Below are 15,612 nucleotides of genomic sequence, written 5' to 3'. Positions count from 1 at the left end.
TTCTAACTCGTACCTTTCTCAATGAGGTCTCAAACGTATTACTAGCACTTCTCGTGTTTATTGCCTCGAGATGAATTGCTTGTATTCCTCATTTGTAAGTCACTTTGGATAAAAGCATCTGTTATATGAATAAATATAAATGTAAGTATTGATAGAATTGTTTTTGCATTTTTTTGTGCGTAGAGTATCTTTAACATGCAAACTGGATTGGAATCAGTCAAGCTGAGGGCTCATTCATTTAATGTGAACGATATTTGTATGGCACGAGCTGCCTGTAAAAAGCGTTTCAAATCAGCCCCTTATGTGGTTTAATTTCGGCTAGAATCAATGTAAGGTCTGCAAATGTGCGGACGTGCACTTCTGATGTTGCTCCTGCACTGATGGGAAAAAATATTCCCGGCAGAAAGCAGACTCAAAAACTTCAAGAGATAAGGAACGTTTCCTAGAACAGAAGTTCTGCTATGAAGCCAACAGAGACACTGCATTTTTCCTGGATAATTTAATATGATCATATATAAGAAGCCCACAGAGTCAGTGCTTTACTTTTGTTGTCCTATTTTTGTGACTGAAACTGAGTCGAAACCGCAGGCAGTGAGTGAAACTGCATCAAATGTCTGTTTTGTTGGCAATCGGCGCGTAAGTGCATATAATGTAACCAACACGAACGTATAGTGAGTCGAAAGCTATCCAGGGATAATGCCGTGATGTATTCCGTGTGTGTGTGTGTGTATGTGTATGTGCGCTCCTGACTCTTTAACACCGCCCACCTGCACGTGCTCGTCTGTTTTCAGAAAGAATCGGTACAGTGTATCTGTCTTTTATAAATATGATCAAACTAAAGACTCTTCAGAGATATGAAGGATGCAATACTACTCTATAGGTACTCAAGATTAACATGAGACTGGCAGAAATTGTGTGTTATACACCCTGATTTATTCTGATATCTGATATTACTGATTTATAATCATAAGACAACTTACTATACTTTGGTACAGATGCAAAGGGAACAATACAAGTGAAGCAAGATAATACAAGAGCAAAAGGGGAAGAGAGAAACCCACGATGAGAACAGCATGAAGGTGCCCTACCTCGCACTGCAGGACAAACTGTTTCCCTCCTTTGATCCTCAGCAGGATGCACTTTTTGTCCTTGATCTGCGTCTCCTCCACAGTCACGATCTGCTCCATGGTCAGCAGGTTTTGCTGGAGGGAGGAAAGACTAATTAGCGCATCCCTGTAAGAGTCTTCTCACAGACTATCCTACAGAGTTTGCGAGGAACACGCCATGCTACCCGCTAGCTCTGGATGGGTGGGATTTTATCCTATTCTTCAGGTATATGCATCTATGGGCGTCACTCCTAGAGGTTGTCTCAGGCTACGAGGGAGAAAAGACACGAATGACAAGCTGTTCTTGTACTCAGTGAGTCAGTGTTGGTACAACAGGCTGCAGACGTAGCGTCTCATGTAACCGTCTACATTGGATACCTGATTCCCCTCAGACTGAAGGATAATGGAAGACATCTCACTTCTGTACAAACATTTTTCCTCTAAACGACACGACCACATTCAGTCTGGTTTCTAAGGACCTTGATTTAAAGTATGTTTCTGTGTGAAAAGATTCCCCAAAGAAGCCTTTTGCTCACCGTTCCAGCTGTCAGAATAGAAAATGATTTTCAAACACCACTATACAGTCAAAGCACAAAACAAGGGATGCAGTGATTGGAAGTTAAAAAAATACTAAGGTTAGGCAGAAACTTTAATACTATGGTAACAGTAAATTAGACAATATAATTATTTTTACTTAAATTAATGGATTTTATAAATATTAAATAACTGTTGTAATGGCTTTTTTAATAAGCCAGACAATTAAATATTTTGTTGTAATATTATCATACATCCAAGTCCAAAAAATGAATTAAAACAAAAATAGTTGCCAGAATAGAAAATAATTTTTCAAATAACACTGTATAGAGTATGTTTGTGTTATGATCAAATATAAATAAATAAATACAAATAACAATATTATATATCTATACTGAGGTTGGGTAGCATGAAGCAAATTTATTTAACTGAAAAATATGCATTTTTAATATTAGATTATGTTGTAATTGCTACTTTTGGATAATCTAGTGAATTTAATATTAAATTGATAGTAAATAATAATATGAACTATTTCTATCTGGAACAGGATGGGTGAAAACTAAAAGATCATACATAAAAATGAATTAAGTCTAACATAAGTTTAAACAGCACAATATATAAAGCACTTTAAAATTAAATTAAATAAATGAACAAATTAATTAAAGCCAGGTTGCCTCTCTAAAAGTGAAAATTTTGTCAAGAATAAGCATCACTGCTTCCAAATCTGACTTGTGAGTGGTTTCCATGCATCTCATCTCCAACATGTTCCACAGGAAGTGCATTTACCCTTCAGATTGAAGATCCGGGAGCTCAGGGAGATGAAAATGCAGGAAATTGGTGAAATCTGCACTTCTTTATCTTAGTTACAGATCAGGGCAGAAACTCTCTGGCCCCTGGGAATCTGCAGTGACCTACTTCTGCATTACACAGACCTGCGCGCAAACGCAATCGCTTCCTCCGGACGGGAAAGACTGAGGGATTGGTTTAGCGGTGGAAAGAAGCAGAGGATATTAAAAGGAGAGGTGGGCGTCTCAATGGTTTGCGGCTTCACTTAACGCGGCTGCAGGTGAACCTACGTCACTATGGGAATTTCGCAACAGCATGGAGCACTACGATCTAAAGTGATGCTATTCCTCCTCCCCTTAGAATATTTAACAAAATCCTGATCATTCCTGGTCTAAAACGGATGATGAAAAATGAAAGGAGGGGGAATCAGCTAAAATGCACCAGACTCACCTTAAATTTATGTTTTTTTAAAGTTTTAGTCCAATGTTCCTACAGCGCAGGGACAACACAGGCAATGTTCATTCTCAAAAAATGGTCTTTTAACCCCTTATATAGATTCAAACACAAAGAAAACGCACAAAAAACACTTACCCGAGACTCTCCTTCGCCTCTCCACTCAACGCGGTTGGGAAATAGGTAGAAATACCGCCGCTGCCACTGTGTCAGGAAGGGGTTTCCTAGCTTCAGCATGTAGCCATGCATAATACAGTCCTTCCCCAGCGCGTAGTCTGCACAAACACCACACAGACACTCGCAATTACATAATGCTCAATTGTTGGACGCTCAACATCATCTTGGTATAAATAGCTGTATTTACTTCAATTTTGGTATTTTCTCATTTCATATTCATTATATTTTTTTGTGTTCTGGAGAAGAAAGTCACATTTAGAAAGACATGAGAGTGAATAAATGACCTAATCACAGTTTAACCCACTCCAAATCCTGCTCACAACTCCTGTGCTTGTATCTTGGGGTCGTGACGCATGCGATTAAATCGCTGTTTGCTAAATTACATGGACTCTTTCAGATCTATTTCTGACCATCACACAGACGGTCATGTGATGGGTGCTGTGTCTTTCCCTTGAGGAAAGCACGTGGCACCAGCACTGCTAACAAGTACGTTTGGTTCAAGCCTGCCCTCGAGGTCGCTGGTGGAACTGACACTGGACCCGTGAAAGACGATTAGCTGACGTCACCTGGGCCTTTAATTCATGCTGGAGAATTTAGCACTACCGTAGCAGAGGCCGTTTTCTTCTCTCGGCACCGCCGTGTGAAATTACTGCTTGTCATTTCCGTATACAGCTTATGATTTAATGCAAACTGGAGTTTCCACAAAAAAACAATCTCTTGGACCCCTTAAAACCTGGGTAAATGACCGAGTGCTGCAGACAATGCGACGCCCAGAGCGGCTGTTCATTAGATTTAATGAAAACACATTCAAAATATTTCTCTTGACCCTCTGGAAGTCCCAAATACAAGTCACTCCCAAACAACCCACTACAGTTCTCAGAAGATAGAAAATGAGAGTTTGCTGAATAAGAGCTGGAAGCAGGATGTTTACAAACAGTATTTTACAACCAGCTGTTCTGTGTACATTGCGTTGACACAAACGCTAGGCACAAACTTGTATATGAAAGTGTATATAAAAAGATTTCTCAAAAAAAAAAAAAAAAAAAAAAAAAAACAAGTAAAAATAATTTGGTGGACATATTTTACAATATCAGGGCTATATTTCAAGATTAAAAAAAATTATAGTGTACATTTTTATTTGATTTATTTTTTATATTTTTAATAAAAGTAAGTAAGACTTTTTTGAAAGAAATGAATACTGATATTCAGCATTAAACTAATCAAAAGTGACAGTAAAGACATTTATAAATGTTACAAAATATTTCCATTTCAAATAAACGCTGTTCTTTTGAGCTTTCTATTCAAAGAATTCTGAAAGAAAAACTACTACTACGGTTTCCACAAAAATATTAAGCAGCACAACCATTTTCAACACTGATAATAATAAGAAGCGCTTCTTGAGAATCAAATCATCATATTAGAATGATTTCTGAAGGGTCATGTGACACTGAAGACTGGAGTAATGATGCTGAAAATTCAGCTTTACATCACAATAATAAATTACCTTTTAAAATATATTTAAATAGAAAACAGTTCCTTTAAATTGTAATATTTCACAAAATTTTTGATTAAATTAATTTAGCCTTGGTGAGCTTGAGATTTCTTTCAAAAAAATCTTACCGACCCCAAACTTGTGAATGATAGTGTATATTATTTTATATAAATATAAGATAAAATAACATTTTAATAATAAGCCATCGTACATTAAGGAAATGAGAATTTTGGGGGATAATGCACAGAAATTAATCTGACAAAAAAAAACAAATCCTAATGTGCAATGTCTCACCCTCTTCATGGCCCTGTTGCTTGTTTTTGGCCCGCTTGCGCGCCTCATTCTTATCTGTGTCACTGTTGACAGCATCATACACCGTCTCGGCCACCTCCTGCTGCCAGCGCTCGGAGATCACCAGCGGAAAGTTCTTATAGAGCTCCTGATCACTGTCAAGCAGCTGAGGGAGACACACAAAGATGAAAATAACAGTCTCTTTCTGTCTAAATGGGCAGTCTCAGTGAGAATAAGTAGCAATGTGGACCAGAATTTATGCTGGAAGTCAGATTCCGGCTACAAGGGAGTAATTTAAAAAGCTAAAAAGAGGAAAATTCCTCCAGATTTCCAAGCATGAAAGACAAGCTTAAGTGCTCTTAGATTTCATACAGTTCTCTCAGCGCCGGACACAATCTTGGGTCCACTTGAAAAAAAAGTAGTTCACTTTGATGGTCACTGAGCTGAAGCAAAGACATCAGCCTTGAGCACCAAATGGAATAAGTGAAAAGTTTGGTCCCACGGTGACTGGTTTTACCTTAATTCCCTTGGTGTCCTCCTCGTCAAAGGAGCCGATGTCGAAGGCGTCTGCAGCGTTGACCTCTCCTCTGGGGGGAATGAGGGGTGGGGGGTACTGCAACCAAATAGCAGACCAAATTCATATTACACAAACCCTCTGAAAAATGATCATGGCAGGAATGTGCAAAACAACTGACTCGTTCATCTTGCAGAATTACCGCTCATGTAAATCAGGAACACCACTTTTTCAGCGACAATTTTTCCGAAAGTTTTCTTTATATACATTTTTTTCCATTGGGAATTGTATGTCTTTGTTAAAGCATTATAAGCAAGCCAACCAGGTAAGAGTTGAATCACAACATTAACTTTTATTCAAAAGCAAGAAGTATTTGGGAATTGGGCAAAAAGACAAAAGGTACAAGACTGTGTTTGTCTTGAGTGAGAGAAAAAAATACAATCCCATGAAGCATTGTGAATGACGATTAAATACGATGGGGAAATATAAAACTACTATATATACACACATTTTTAAGTATTTTGATAGCACAGCAAGACTCTAAAGTGGCTTTCGCACCGGGTAGTTCTAGGAACGTAGTTATAGGAGCTAACCACCAGGGCGGTTCCCCGAGAACTAAAAGCTCCCCTAGGGCCATTTTCCTGATTGCATTCGCACCGCCAGCAGGAACTCTGAAGTGACGTAAGCCGCGCTTATTGTGATTTTTGTTTTGATGGCACGGCGGACCTTTATTTTGACGGCACTGAGAACGCCAGAGCCTGAGCACACAGCTCTCACATTCTCTGTCTTCATTAGTTTACGATCTGTTTAACAGTCCTGTCTAATATGCTATTAGATAGAACTGTTATACAAAGAAAGTAGACAGTGTATGATATAGTATAAGCGTTTGCCGTGTGGTTGAAGTCCAATGTCGCTAACTGAGCAGAAATTAGCTCCTATTGTGCTGGGTTAGACCCTACTATGAAGTAGGAGCTAAATTAGTTCCCCCAAAATTCCTGCGGTGCAAACACGCCAGTGGTTCTAGGAACTGTGAAAAGGTTCCTCCGGTGTGAAAGCCACTTATTACGTCGTTTCTGGTGCTTCATGGGAGTGGGCGTTCCCTTCAAGCTCTTTTGGCATGATTTGCTCACCAATCACAAATGTTATGTACAGCATCATGGGTAATGCAGTTTATCACCACCAATTCGGTTACAAATATTGCTAACGGATCGCTACAGTAAAAGTAACAACATCAATTCATTAAAAATGTATTTACCTATGGAGAAAATGAATGAGTTTTTACTTCTGGAACCCAACTGTTGCACTCTGACTCAGTATAACAAACTATAAACTTTTATTAAAAAAACAACAACAGTCCTCATCATACAGAGATCTACAGATTGGGCACACTAATGGGAACACTGCTCACAGGAAATGATTTGAGGTCTGACAGTAATTGTCTTACGAAAATGTATTGTTGAAGGCTTCACTTTGTGCATTGATGGTGCAGTAAAGGGGATGAAATTGCAGTCACAACTTCCTGGAGAGGATTTTAGCGTGCTAACAGCCACTGTAAGCACTCTAATACACTCTACACAATGATGCTTGTCTAAATTCATTCCTTTTAAAGCAGCACCACTAAAAAGAAAAAAATCTTAGCCTCGCTAATCAATTGTTGGATGACAAGTCAACCATCCGGACTCTAAATTTGATCAGTTAAACATTGCAGTTACACAAAAACGTATTCTAACACACTATACGTTATGAGCAATTCAACAAGGCTTCTTAGGGCTGATACTGAAAACAGAAGGTTAAAGATCTCACCTTCTGGAGATAGACCTGCTGCCAATCGATTCCCTTGAAGAACACATGCTCCTTTACCTCTGACGCCCTACATGTAAGAGAGATCACATTCAGACAAGTGTAAGTCAAATTTATTTCTTCAGCACTACACACAAAAGACACCATTTCAAAGTAGCTTTACAGAAAATCACAATGCTAATGTTTGTAATATCTTAATATTTTTATGCCTTATAGCTGTATTGAGCAGAGCATAATTTACATTAAAGAAAAAACAGGCTGTGTTATAGAGTATATATTGCTTTACAGGTAAGGTAGACTTTATCAACCATCCCCACTTCTGACCAGCAGGTGTCAGCAATTCAGAATGAGCTGCAAATAATTCCCAGCATGCTCTTCTGTCTAATCTAAATGTTTTCAGACAGTCGCTCCATCCAGACAAGAGGCATCAAACTATTTTTTTTTATTATTTGTGTAGTTCACTACAAACAATATATATATATATATATATATATATATATATATATATATATATATATATATATATATATATATATATATATATATATATATATATATATATATATATATATATATATATATATATTATTTGTGTAGTTCACTACAAACCTTTTTTTTAATTTTTTTTTTATCAAACGTGACAGCAGTATTTCAGATGTCTAATCTTGAAGACGGAGACTTACCCCCGCCCCAGACACCCCAATCTTTTGGCGACATCTCGCTGTAAGAGCCCTTCCAAGAGAGACTTGAGCTCAGGTGAGAAGGAGTCAGGCAACTCCACATTCTAATAAAACAGAGGAACAGGAAGTGGCTCATGAGTTGGATTGATGTCACATTAAACATGACTTGCTATGCATGCAGTGTGGCCTGGTGTCTGACAATTCAAATGAGCGATTGTTTGCTTTTGTTTCATTAGCTTTCCTCATCACTTACACAGAACATTCATTACTAAAATACAAATATGCAGGACCAGCAAACTTTCTAGTTGCCATCTAGATCAACAGAGCATTAACAGTACCGAGTGCTTAACGGTATTTAAATATCTTCATAATCATACAAATGAATGTGAGGACAACCAAAAAAAACAAAACAATTCGCTTACATAACAGGGAGTGCACCAACTGCACATTCAAATCAAGGTCAACATTCACTAAAGTCACAGTAAACGCAGACAAACGCAATTCAGGCTGTCAGGTTCCATCACAGTAACACTGAACTATAGGGTTTTTAGCATGTTTCATGTAGCTGCTAAATAAACCACCATTAAAACGTTTCTATTCAAAGAACACTGGGGGAAAAAAAAATGTACCCACAAAAATTGACATTTATAAGTAATGTTTCATGGGCAGCAAATATTACAATATTTCTGAAGGAACATGTGACACTGAAGACTGGAGTAATGATGCTGAAATATTGCCATAATGATGCTTTGCCATGCATATTAAAATAGAAAAGAGTCATTTGAAATTGTAATAACATCTCAAAATTTTACTGTTTGAGAGTATTTTTGATCAAATAAATGCAGCCTTGGCGAGCATAAACTCTTTCAAAAAACAAACAAAAAAATCGTACTCTCCAAACTTTTAAACAGTAGTCTATGTTGGCCAATCAACCTCTGCGTCATGAAGTTTTCCAGTCCAATCTTAACTAAATCTGATGGGAGTATAAAACCGCTTATTTTACAAGTTACCTTCTAAATCCTTGACTAATGAAATCTGGAGATCATTTTCCTTGGGAGGTCGGCATCCGAAAACAAACCTCAGAAGCTAAATTATTGTGTCAGTCCACTGGAATGTCTTATTTCATCAGAGAAAAAAAAAAAAGACGAGATTTACTGCTGGACAGTGTAAAAAGGAAAGAAAATCAAACCTCGGTACATTGTGTCAGCACTGTCAGTCTTGGCTCAAAATCTTTGTGTCCCAGTTTCCAAACAAAACATGATCATCTTGCTTGTCAGAGGAAAACTGTTTAACGCCTTTGCTGAACATCACCTGCTTGGACACCGGACAGGTCTTTGTGCTGATTTCTGAACAGTTTTTCCCAAGTTCTTTATGCTTGGGATTAGGGATGTTAATGATTAATTGTCGAAAATATATTCAATTGATAAAACGTATTGATCGCCGATTAAGCAGGGTCATGCGTGTGCGTGCTGCTCAACCACGAAACACATAAAGCAGACACATGAGGAATAATGATGCGAGCGTGCCAGAGTTCTGTTTGGGACCGTTTTACAGCTGGAGTTTCATCTTCATCATGACTATATGTGCGTGTGCATTCACAGCCTTCTGTTTTGTGCCAAGTTGTGATATTGTGTTTATTTTGTGTAGGCCTAGCTATATCTGATTCATCTCATATAGGATGCATTTGGTTAAGAATTAACGTGGTAGTAAAGTGTGCCGGTGATCAGCTTCAGCTTCAGCACAGGCAGCTCAAACAGCAATGCACAACTAATAACTATGATTGAGACTGTCAAATTGCATAACATTAATGAGAACACCAATTTAATAAATTGTTGTGAATTCATTGGGTTTAGTTGCCATTTTCAGCGCGTCCACACATTCTGAATAGCACACATCTGAAGTGGCGTTGGTGACACATTGTATTAGTCATTATATTTGATTATCAAATAAGTAATTTAATTAAATGATGAATCACATCGACTCATTTTCCAATCCCTCCATCCCTTTATTTAGACTAAACCCCCATTTGGTGAGGAACATGACAAGGTGTGCAAATGCTGCTCAAAACACCATGCTGTTGACTATAAGCCACTGCTGTAGACGCATATTGCAGTATGAAGGCTAACGATGAATTGATTGTTAATTGTAACGACGATCGATCATGGAAATTGAGATACTTGAGATATAATCTATAGTATAAGATTATTTTATCATTCAACGTTGAAGTCTGATAGCACCTCTACTGCGTACAGGGGTGGCCAAAATTATTAGAACGCTTGGCATTTGGGAGTTGTCTTATTGGGCCTGGATTTATTTTCCAAGAGAACAATGACCCGGAACTTTCTTTTAACTATTGCCGGAACTACCTGCGACGGAAGGAATCTGCTGGAACATTGAAAATGCTGGACTGGCCCCCTCGAAGTCAGGACCTCAACTTCAACGCGTTGCTCAACATACTTACTCCGTTGCTCTGATTGGTTATAGGTCTATCCAATTGAGTGCATTTTCTTTCCTGGTTCGGTTGAAACATTCCCCATAATCACAGCCCAATGTAGCAGTATCAGACTCATGACGACGTCAGGCTAATAGAATAGTGCATAAGCAGGCAAATTGGGAAGCACTTTATGTTTTAAGTCATAATGACTCTTTGAAACGACCTTCATAAGCAGCGAAATAGAGTCTGATATTAGCAAGTTGTTGCAAAGTATTCTGGGCCTGCCTTATCTCTGAAAGATGCATGCAATGCTGATTATGATTTTAATCAAACCCAGGTGTCTCAGAAGGTAGCATATTTTTGCCTTGGGAGAATTGACGCCTAAATAAACAGCTCGCTTGTGTCTTCGTTTTAAAGGGAAACTACAAAAAGTCCCAAATCAGCATTAAAAACAAGTGACTTCCTTTTTGGTGACTGTACAGCAGTCAAGAGCGTGGCAGCTCGGTGAGGACTAAATTACTGCAATGGTGAGAGGAGGACAGTAAATGCAAAGCGTGGATGCAAATTCCTCTCCATTAGCGTTCCCTTGTTAAACAGTGGGTGTAGAGGCACAGGTGCTCCAATGATGAAATGCTCCCTCTTCACTTCCATGGAAAGCTGTGGCTCGTTTATCTATCTCCTGTTTCACTGCAATAGCCGTCATTCAGCATAAAGGTGCTCTCCAAAAGACACTTTCCAGTTTGAACTTGAAGTTTGAATAGGTAACACTTCACTTAAAGTCTTTAAAGCTATAACTACGATCTGGGTGGTTGCAATTTTAAATTAGATCTCTCTCATATATATATGTAATTATGTGTGAAGGTACATAAAGACAAACAACAGAGAATGACAAAATCAAAGCTGGGTGTAGTTGCTTACCATGGTAAGGGTCATGCGGTCAATCTCATGTTTGTCTTTGGTCTTGTGCTGTCTGAATGGACTGTGCCTATGAGAACAGCAGAAACAGAGTTCATGTAACCACACACAAAGTGCTCAGTCTCACAACGTCAAACAGAAAGACACATGTGGTGATTTAGCAGAGACAGGTAGGTGGGAGGGGGGTTTCCATGAGAGTTCAAAAATGTTTCAATCTCAGTTGTTGACCGTGAGACACAAGCAAATCGTTGTCTTACTTGTTGCCTTGGTGTAAAGCAACAATTGAGATGGTTTGACATCCTTCAGATGGCTTATTGGTAGTGTTGATATTGATAATTTACTAAATTCTCAAAAAGTTAAAATAAAATGATATGAATTATTTATATAAAATTACAAATAAACATTTATAATCATGCATACATATATTAACATTGAACAAGTAAGATTTAAAATTAGGGATGTCCCGATCAATTTTTTTTGCCCTCGAGTCCGAGTCATTTAATTTTGAGTATCTACCGATACCGAGTCCCGATCCAAAACTTCTATAATATAAGTATATACTTCGATATGTTAGTGGGCAGTAGATTATCTGTCATACCTCCTCTCTCCTTTTTTCATCATTCTCTCATTTCTATAAGCCTCCTCATTTACATCACTCTTTCTTTTTGTCTCCTTCTCTTGCCCTGTCTCTTCCCCTCCTAAAGCTGAGCTCTGGTTGATAGTCTTTTCATTGTTTGTTTAACATTTGATATATTAAAACAGCTGTCAAATATGACAAATATGTTTAGTTTGGCTACTTGCATCTCGCACCGTTTACTGAAGCGTTGTTACTCGCACAGCAGCTTCTGCGTATAAAGCCTGCATACTTTAATTTGATTGGTCATCTCAAATATTTAGACATTGAGGAGCGGTGACGGTGACCGACCGCAGGCAGGGCAGCTCAGACAAGAAGATATCCTTGCAGCATTAAAGTAGTGTTAATACTCTATTAGGCAATTATTTCGCAACATTTATTACATCTAACACATATTAACACTTTGTTGCCCTTGACTGTTCTAGTTGCTTCTATTGTTCTCATTTGTAAGTCACTTTGGATAAAAGTGTCTACTAAATGACTAAATGTATTATCTACACCTCGTAAAAATACAGAGGTCCAGACCTCATAACGTTAGCTGGCCACGGCCATCGTGTAGGCAGCCTAGTTTACCTAAACACTTCGGTTTACATGGTCGGAGCTATTCAGTCTTGTTCAGCTAGTTTCTCCACAGAGCCTTTACTGTACACAATATGTTGCGCTTGTATCAAATTCAAATGGATAAAGCGACTGCCTGGTGCTCGTAACTCGTTATCACTTCAATAGAGCGGCAAAATCGCTGAACGAGTTCGTCAGCGCTGTGTGTGAGACGATCCAGCTGCTCTCGCGCTTCGAGTCTGTTGGATGCGCTCGCGGTTTAATCATGCCGTTTCTAGCTTTTGATGCTTGTTCCCAATCCCATGCATTTGCAGCACTCGGGTAAATAACAGCGCTTAATATGTGGGGGCGTGGTGGGGTTTGGCGAGCGGCGCTCCAGGAAAAGTTTAGGTTCTCCCGATCGACTGTCAATCATTTCCTCTGTCAATCACGGGCCACCTCTGTGCTCGGGCCCTGGGGATTCAGCCCCAGCTAGCCCTTATGTTAATCCAGCCCTGTACATATATACATCCGAGTCCTGATCGGGAGGTAACGTCTGATTCCGATCGAGTCTCAAACCACGTGATCTGGCCCGATTTCCGATCACATGATCGGATCAGGACATCCCTATTTAAAATGCTATAAATTATTTTTATAAAATTATAATTCATCATTTTACATACACACAGTATGTATATACACATAATGAACAAAATCATAAACGCAACATTAACATTATATGAACATAAAAAATTATATGTACACAAAACGCCCATTTCTCTCAAATATTGTTCACAAATCGGTGTTAGTGAGCACTTCTCCTTTGCCGAGATAATCCATCCACCTCACAGGTGTGGCATATCAAGATGCTGATTAGACAGCATGATTATTGCACAGGAGTGCCTTAGGCTGGCCACAATAAAAGGCCACATTTTTTGTACATATGTACATTTATTTATGTGGAGAGTAAAGTTTAAATGTATAGAGAGCTTTCCATGCCTGATTCTGACCCGCTTTCATTCTGCTTTGAAGTGTGTGTGACATACAACTCAATGGAAAGACATGCACCAGACCCCGCCCCCCCCATTACATCTTCCTCTCACCCCCCACTCTCTACCTAGCAACCGTTTCAGTGGTTTCCACCCCCTCTCTCTCTGCCTTTTTTCTCTATGATGTCTGCTCCTGACCTCCTGCTTCCAAACCCCTGACATTTAAACCTTACACTCCACATCAAACAGGTGAGAAACACAGACAGAGACTAAAAGAGAGAGAGAGAGACAGATAAAGAATTCATGAGCGGGCCGCTGCAGAGGGCGGTCTTACCCTCGCAAGAGTTTGAACAGCATGCAGCCCAGAGAGAACCAGTCGGCGCTGCTGTCGTACGCTGTTCCTTTCTGCAGAACCTCAGGTGCCATGTAGCCATGGGTACCTCTGCAAACACAGCAATTAATGCACATTAAATTCAAAGCGTACACACCCCCCAGGCTGAACACACACTGACTGTAAACACAACAAAACTCATTCTCATACATAACACAGTCAAAAGAACAGCTAGATTACACATAAAAATGTCATTTTATGTGTCCATACTCTAATGTGTCCAAAAACTAATTACTAGCATTTACATTTTGTTTTACATCCTCTCTCTGACCCTTTGAATTTACTAGGATGTTTGTGCTACTGTGCCTTTAAGATTGTACCGTCTATATTTAAATGAGAACATTTAATTTTTTTTATTGAAATGAGCATTAAATTGGTGCTGACATGTAAATGTATGTAAAATTGTCCAATCTATGACATCATATCCACAAGAATTGAATTTTTTCAACTTCATTTTTTTAGCTTTGCTTTGTAAACATCAGTTTGTCTGCTTATTGCCCTACCAATCAAAAGTTTGGGGTCAATAAGATTTCTTTTAAATAAATAATTTTTGTTCAGCAATGACACTTTAAATTAATCAAAAGTGTAATGTCACAAAAGCTTTCTAATTCAAATAAATGCTGTTCTTTTGAACTTTCTATTCCTCAAAGAAAAAGTATCACTGTTTTCACAAAAATATTAAAGGGGTACTTCAGCGCTGGAAAGATGAATGTGCATTTCAATTGGGTCATTTATGTAGTAGAAATGTGAAATTATTTTTGAAGTTGGTGCCTTCTAGACTGAGAAAAACCAGAAATGTATTTTTGGCTCATATGGATGAAAGACAACAACTCCCAGAATGCACTTGCTTCGCTGCCCTACAAGGCCACTCCCAAGCCACGCCTACCGGTTACATCGCTTGCCCGCCGCGGCACCACCCCACCGTCGTCTTCATTTTTATAATAATAAAATAATTTAGTTCAGTTGGAGAACAGACACTATAATTAAAAACTGAACGTGTCTGCTCAATACAGCACGAGCCGAACGAGAGACAGCAGAGTCAGATTTCATTAATCAGAGATAGGGATAGGGTTGGGTATCGTTTGGGTTTTTTTCGATTCCGGTGCCAAACCGATACTTTTAAAACGGTTCCGGTGCCTAAACGGTGCCTGAACCGATACTTTTTTTTTTTTTAAAGGCCACAAAACGAGGTGGATGACATTAAATGGCTTTTTATTTATTTATTTTTTATTTAAATTGAACCATTTATTAAAAGTTTAATGTATACTTAAATGTATGAATATAAATAAATACAAAACACAATTTACTTATTTACAAATTATAATTGACTTATTTACAAATTCACAGTAAAACCTAAGCCACCTAACCCAACTACAACAAGCCTAATATAACTCTTAATTACAATAATAACAGCAGTAGTCTGTATTCTTGGTATGCTACTAACCAGCTTCGAGCTTCAGCTCTTTTTTGAAATATGATCATATTCTCTGGCTAAATATTTTAGAACGCATCGTCTTAATGTTTCCATGGTGACGCGTCATGTTTCTCACATGATGACACAGCAGCCGCAATAGCGCTGACAGCTCAGCTGTATCGGGTTTATTTCGTTTTTTCTTTTTATTCAAAATATTCACAAACTTCTTAACTGTGTCACGAACTATCTGATGTTCCAATGTGTGAGTGAATGTGTGTTAGTTGATCTATAAAGCGCAATGGGCGGCGCCATGTTAGTTTGCGCCTCAGAATCGGATCTGTCGGATTTACAATACTTGAGTTAATTCTCGTCTCACGAAATACATGAAAGTAAGTGACCAGTGAACTGGAAGAAGAACAGAGTAAACGCTATAGTTACTATATAATGTGCATGTATCTGATGTGA

At 38.5% G+C, this 15,612-nt stretch overlaps 1 protein-coding gene across 1 annotated transcript in view; it reads right to left on the bottom strand.

Annotated features, from left to right (window-relative positions):
• grk3 (G protein-coupled receptor kinase 3) overlaps window positions 1-15,612 on the bottom strand; it is a 70,951-nt gene that overhangs the window by 3,943 nt on the left and 51,396 nt on the right. Inside the window, exons 13-20 of the mRNA XM_079804441.1 lie at window positions 13,677-13,784; window positions 11,186-11,252; window positions 7,837-7,937; window positions 7,157-7,223; window positions 5,357-5,452; window positions 4,843-5,005; window positions 3,018-3,154; window positions 1,089-1,202 (exon numbers count right to left, since the gene is read on the bottom strand). Of these exons, the coding sequence (XP_079660567.1) occupies window positions 1,089-1,202; window positions 3,018-3,154; window positions 4,843-5,005; window positions 5,357-5,452; window positions 7,157-7,223; window positions 7,837-7,937; window positions 11,186-11,252; window positions 13,677-13,784 (853 nt within the window). The remainder of the gene's footprint in view (window positions 1-1,088; window positions 1,203-3,017; window positions 3,155-4,842; window positions 5,006-5,356; window positions 5,453-7,156; window positions 7,224-7,836; window positions 7,938-11,185; window positions 11,253-13,676; window positions 13,785-15,612) is intronic.

The sequence above is a fragment of the Gobio gobio genome (assembly GCF_949357685.1).
Source record: "Gobio gobio genome assembly, chromosome: 22".
Taxonomy (NCBI): Eukaryota; Metazoa; Chordata; class Actinopteri; order Cypriniformes; family Gobionidae; genus Gobio; species Gobio gobio.
Note: the sequence above shows the minus strand (reverse complement) of the source record. Positions and strands in the feature narration are given on the sequence as shown.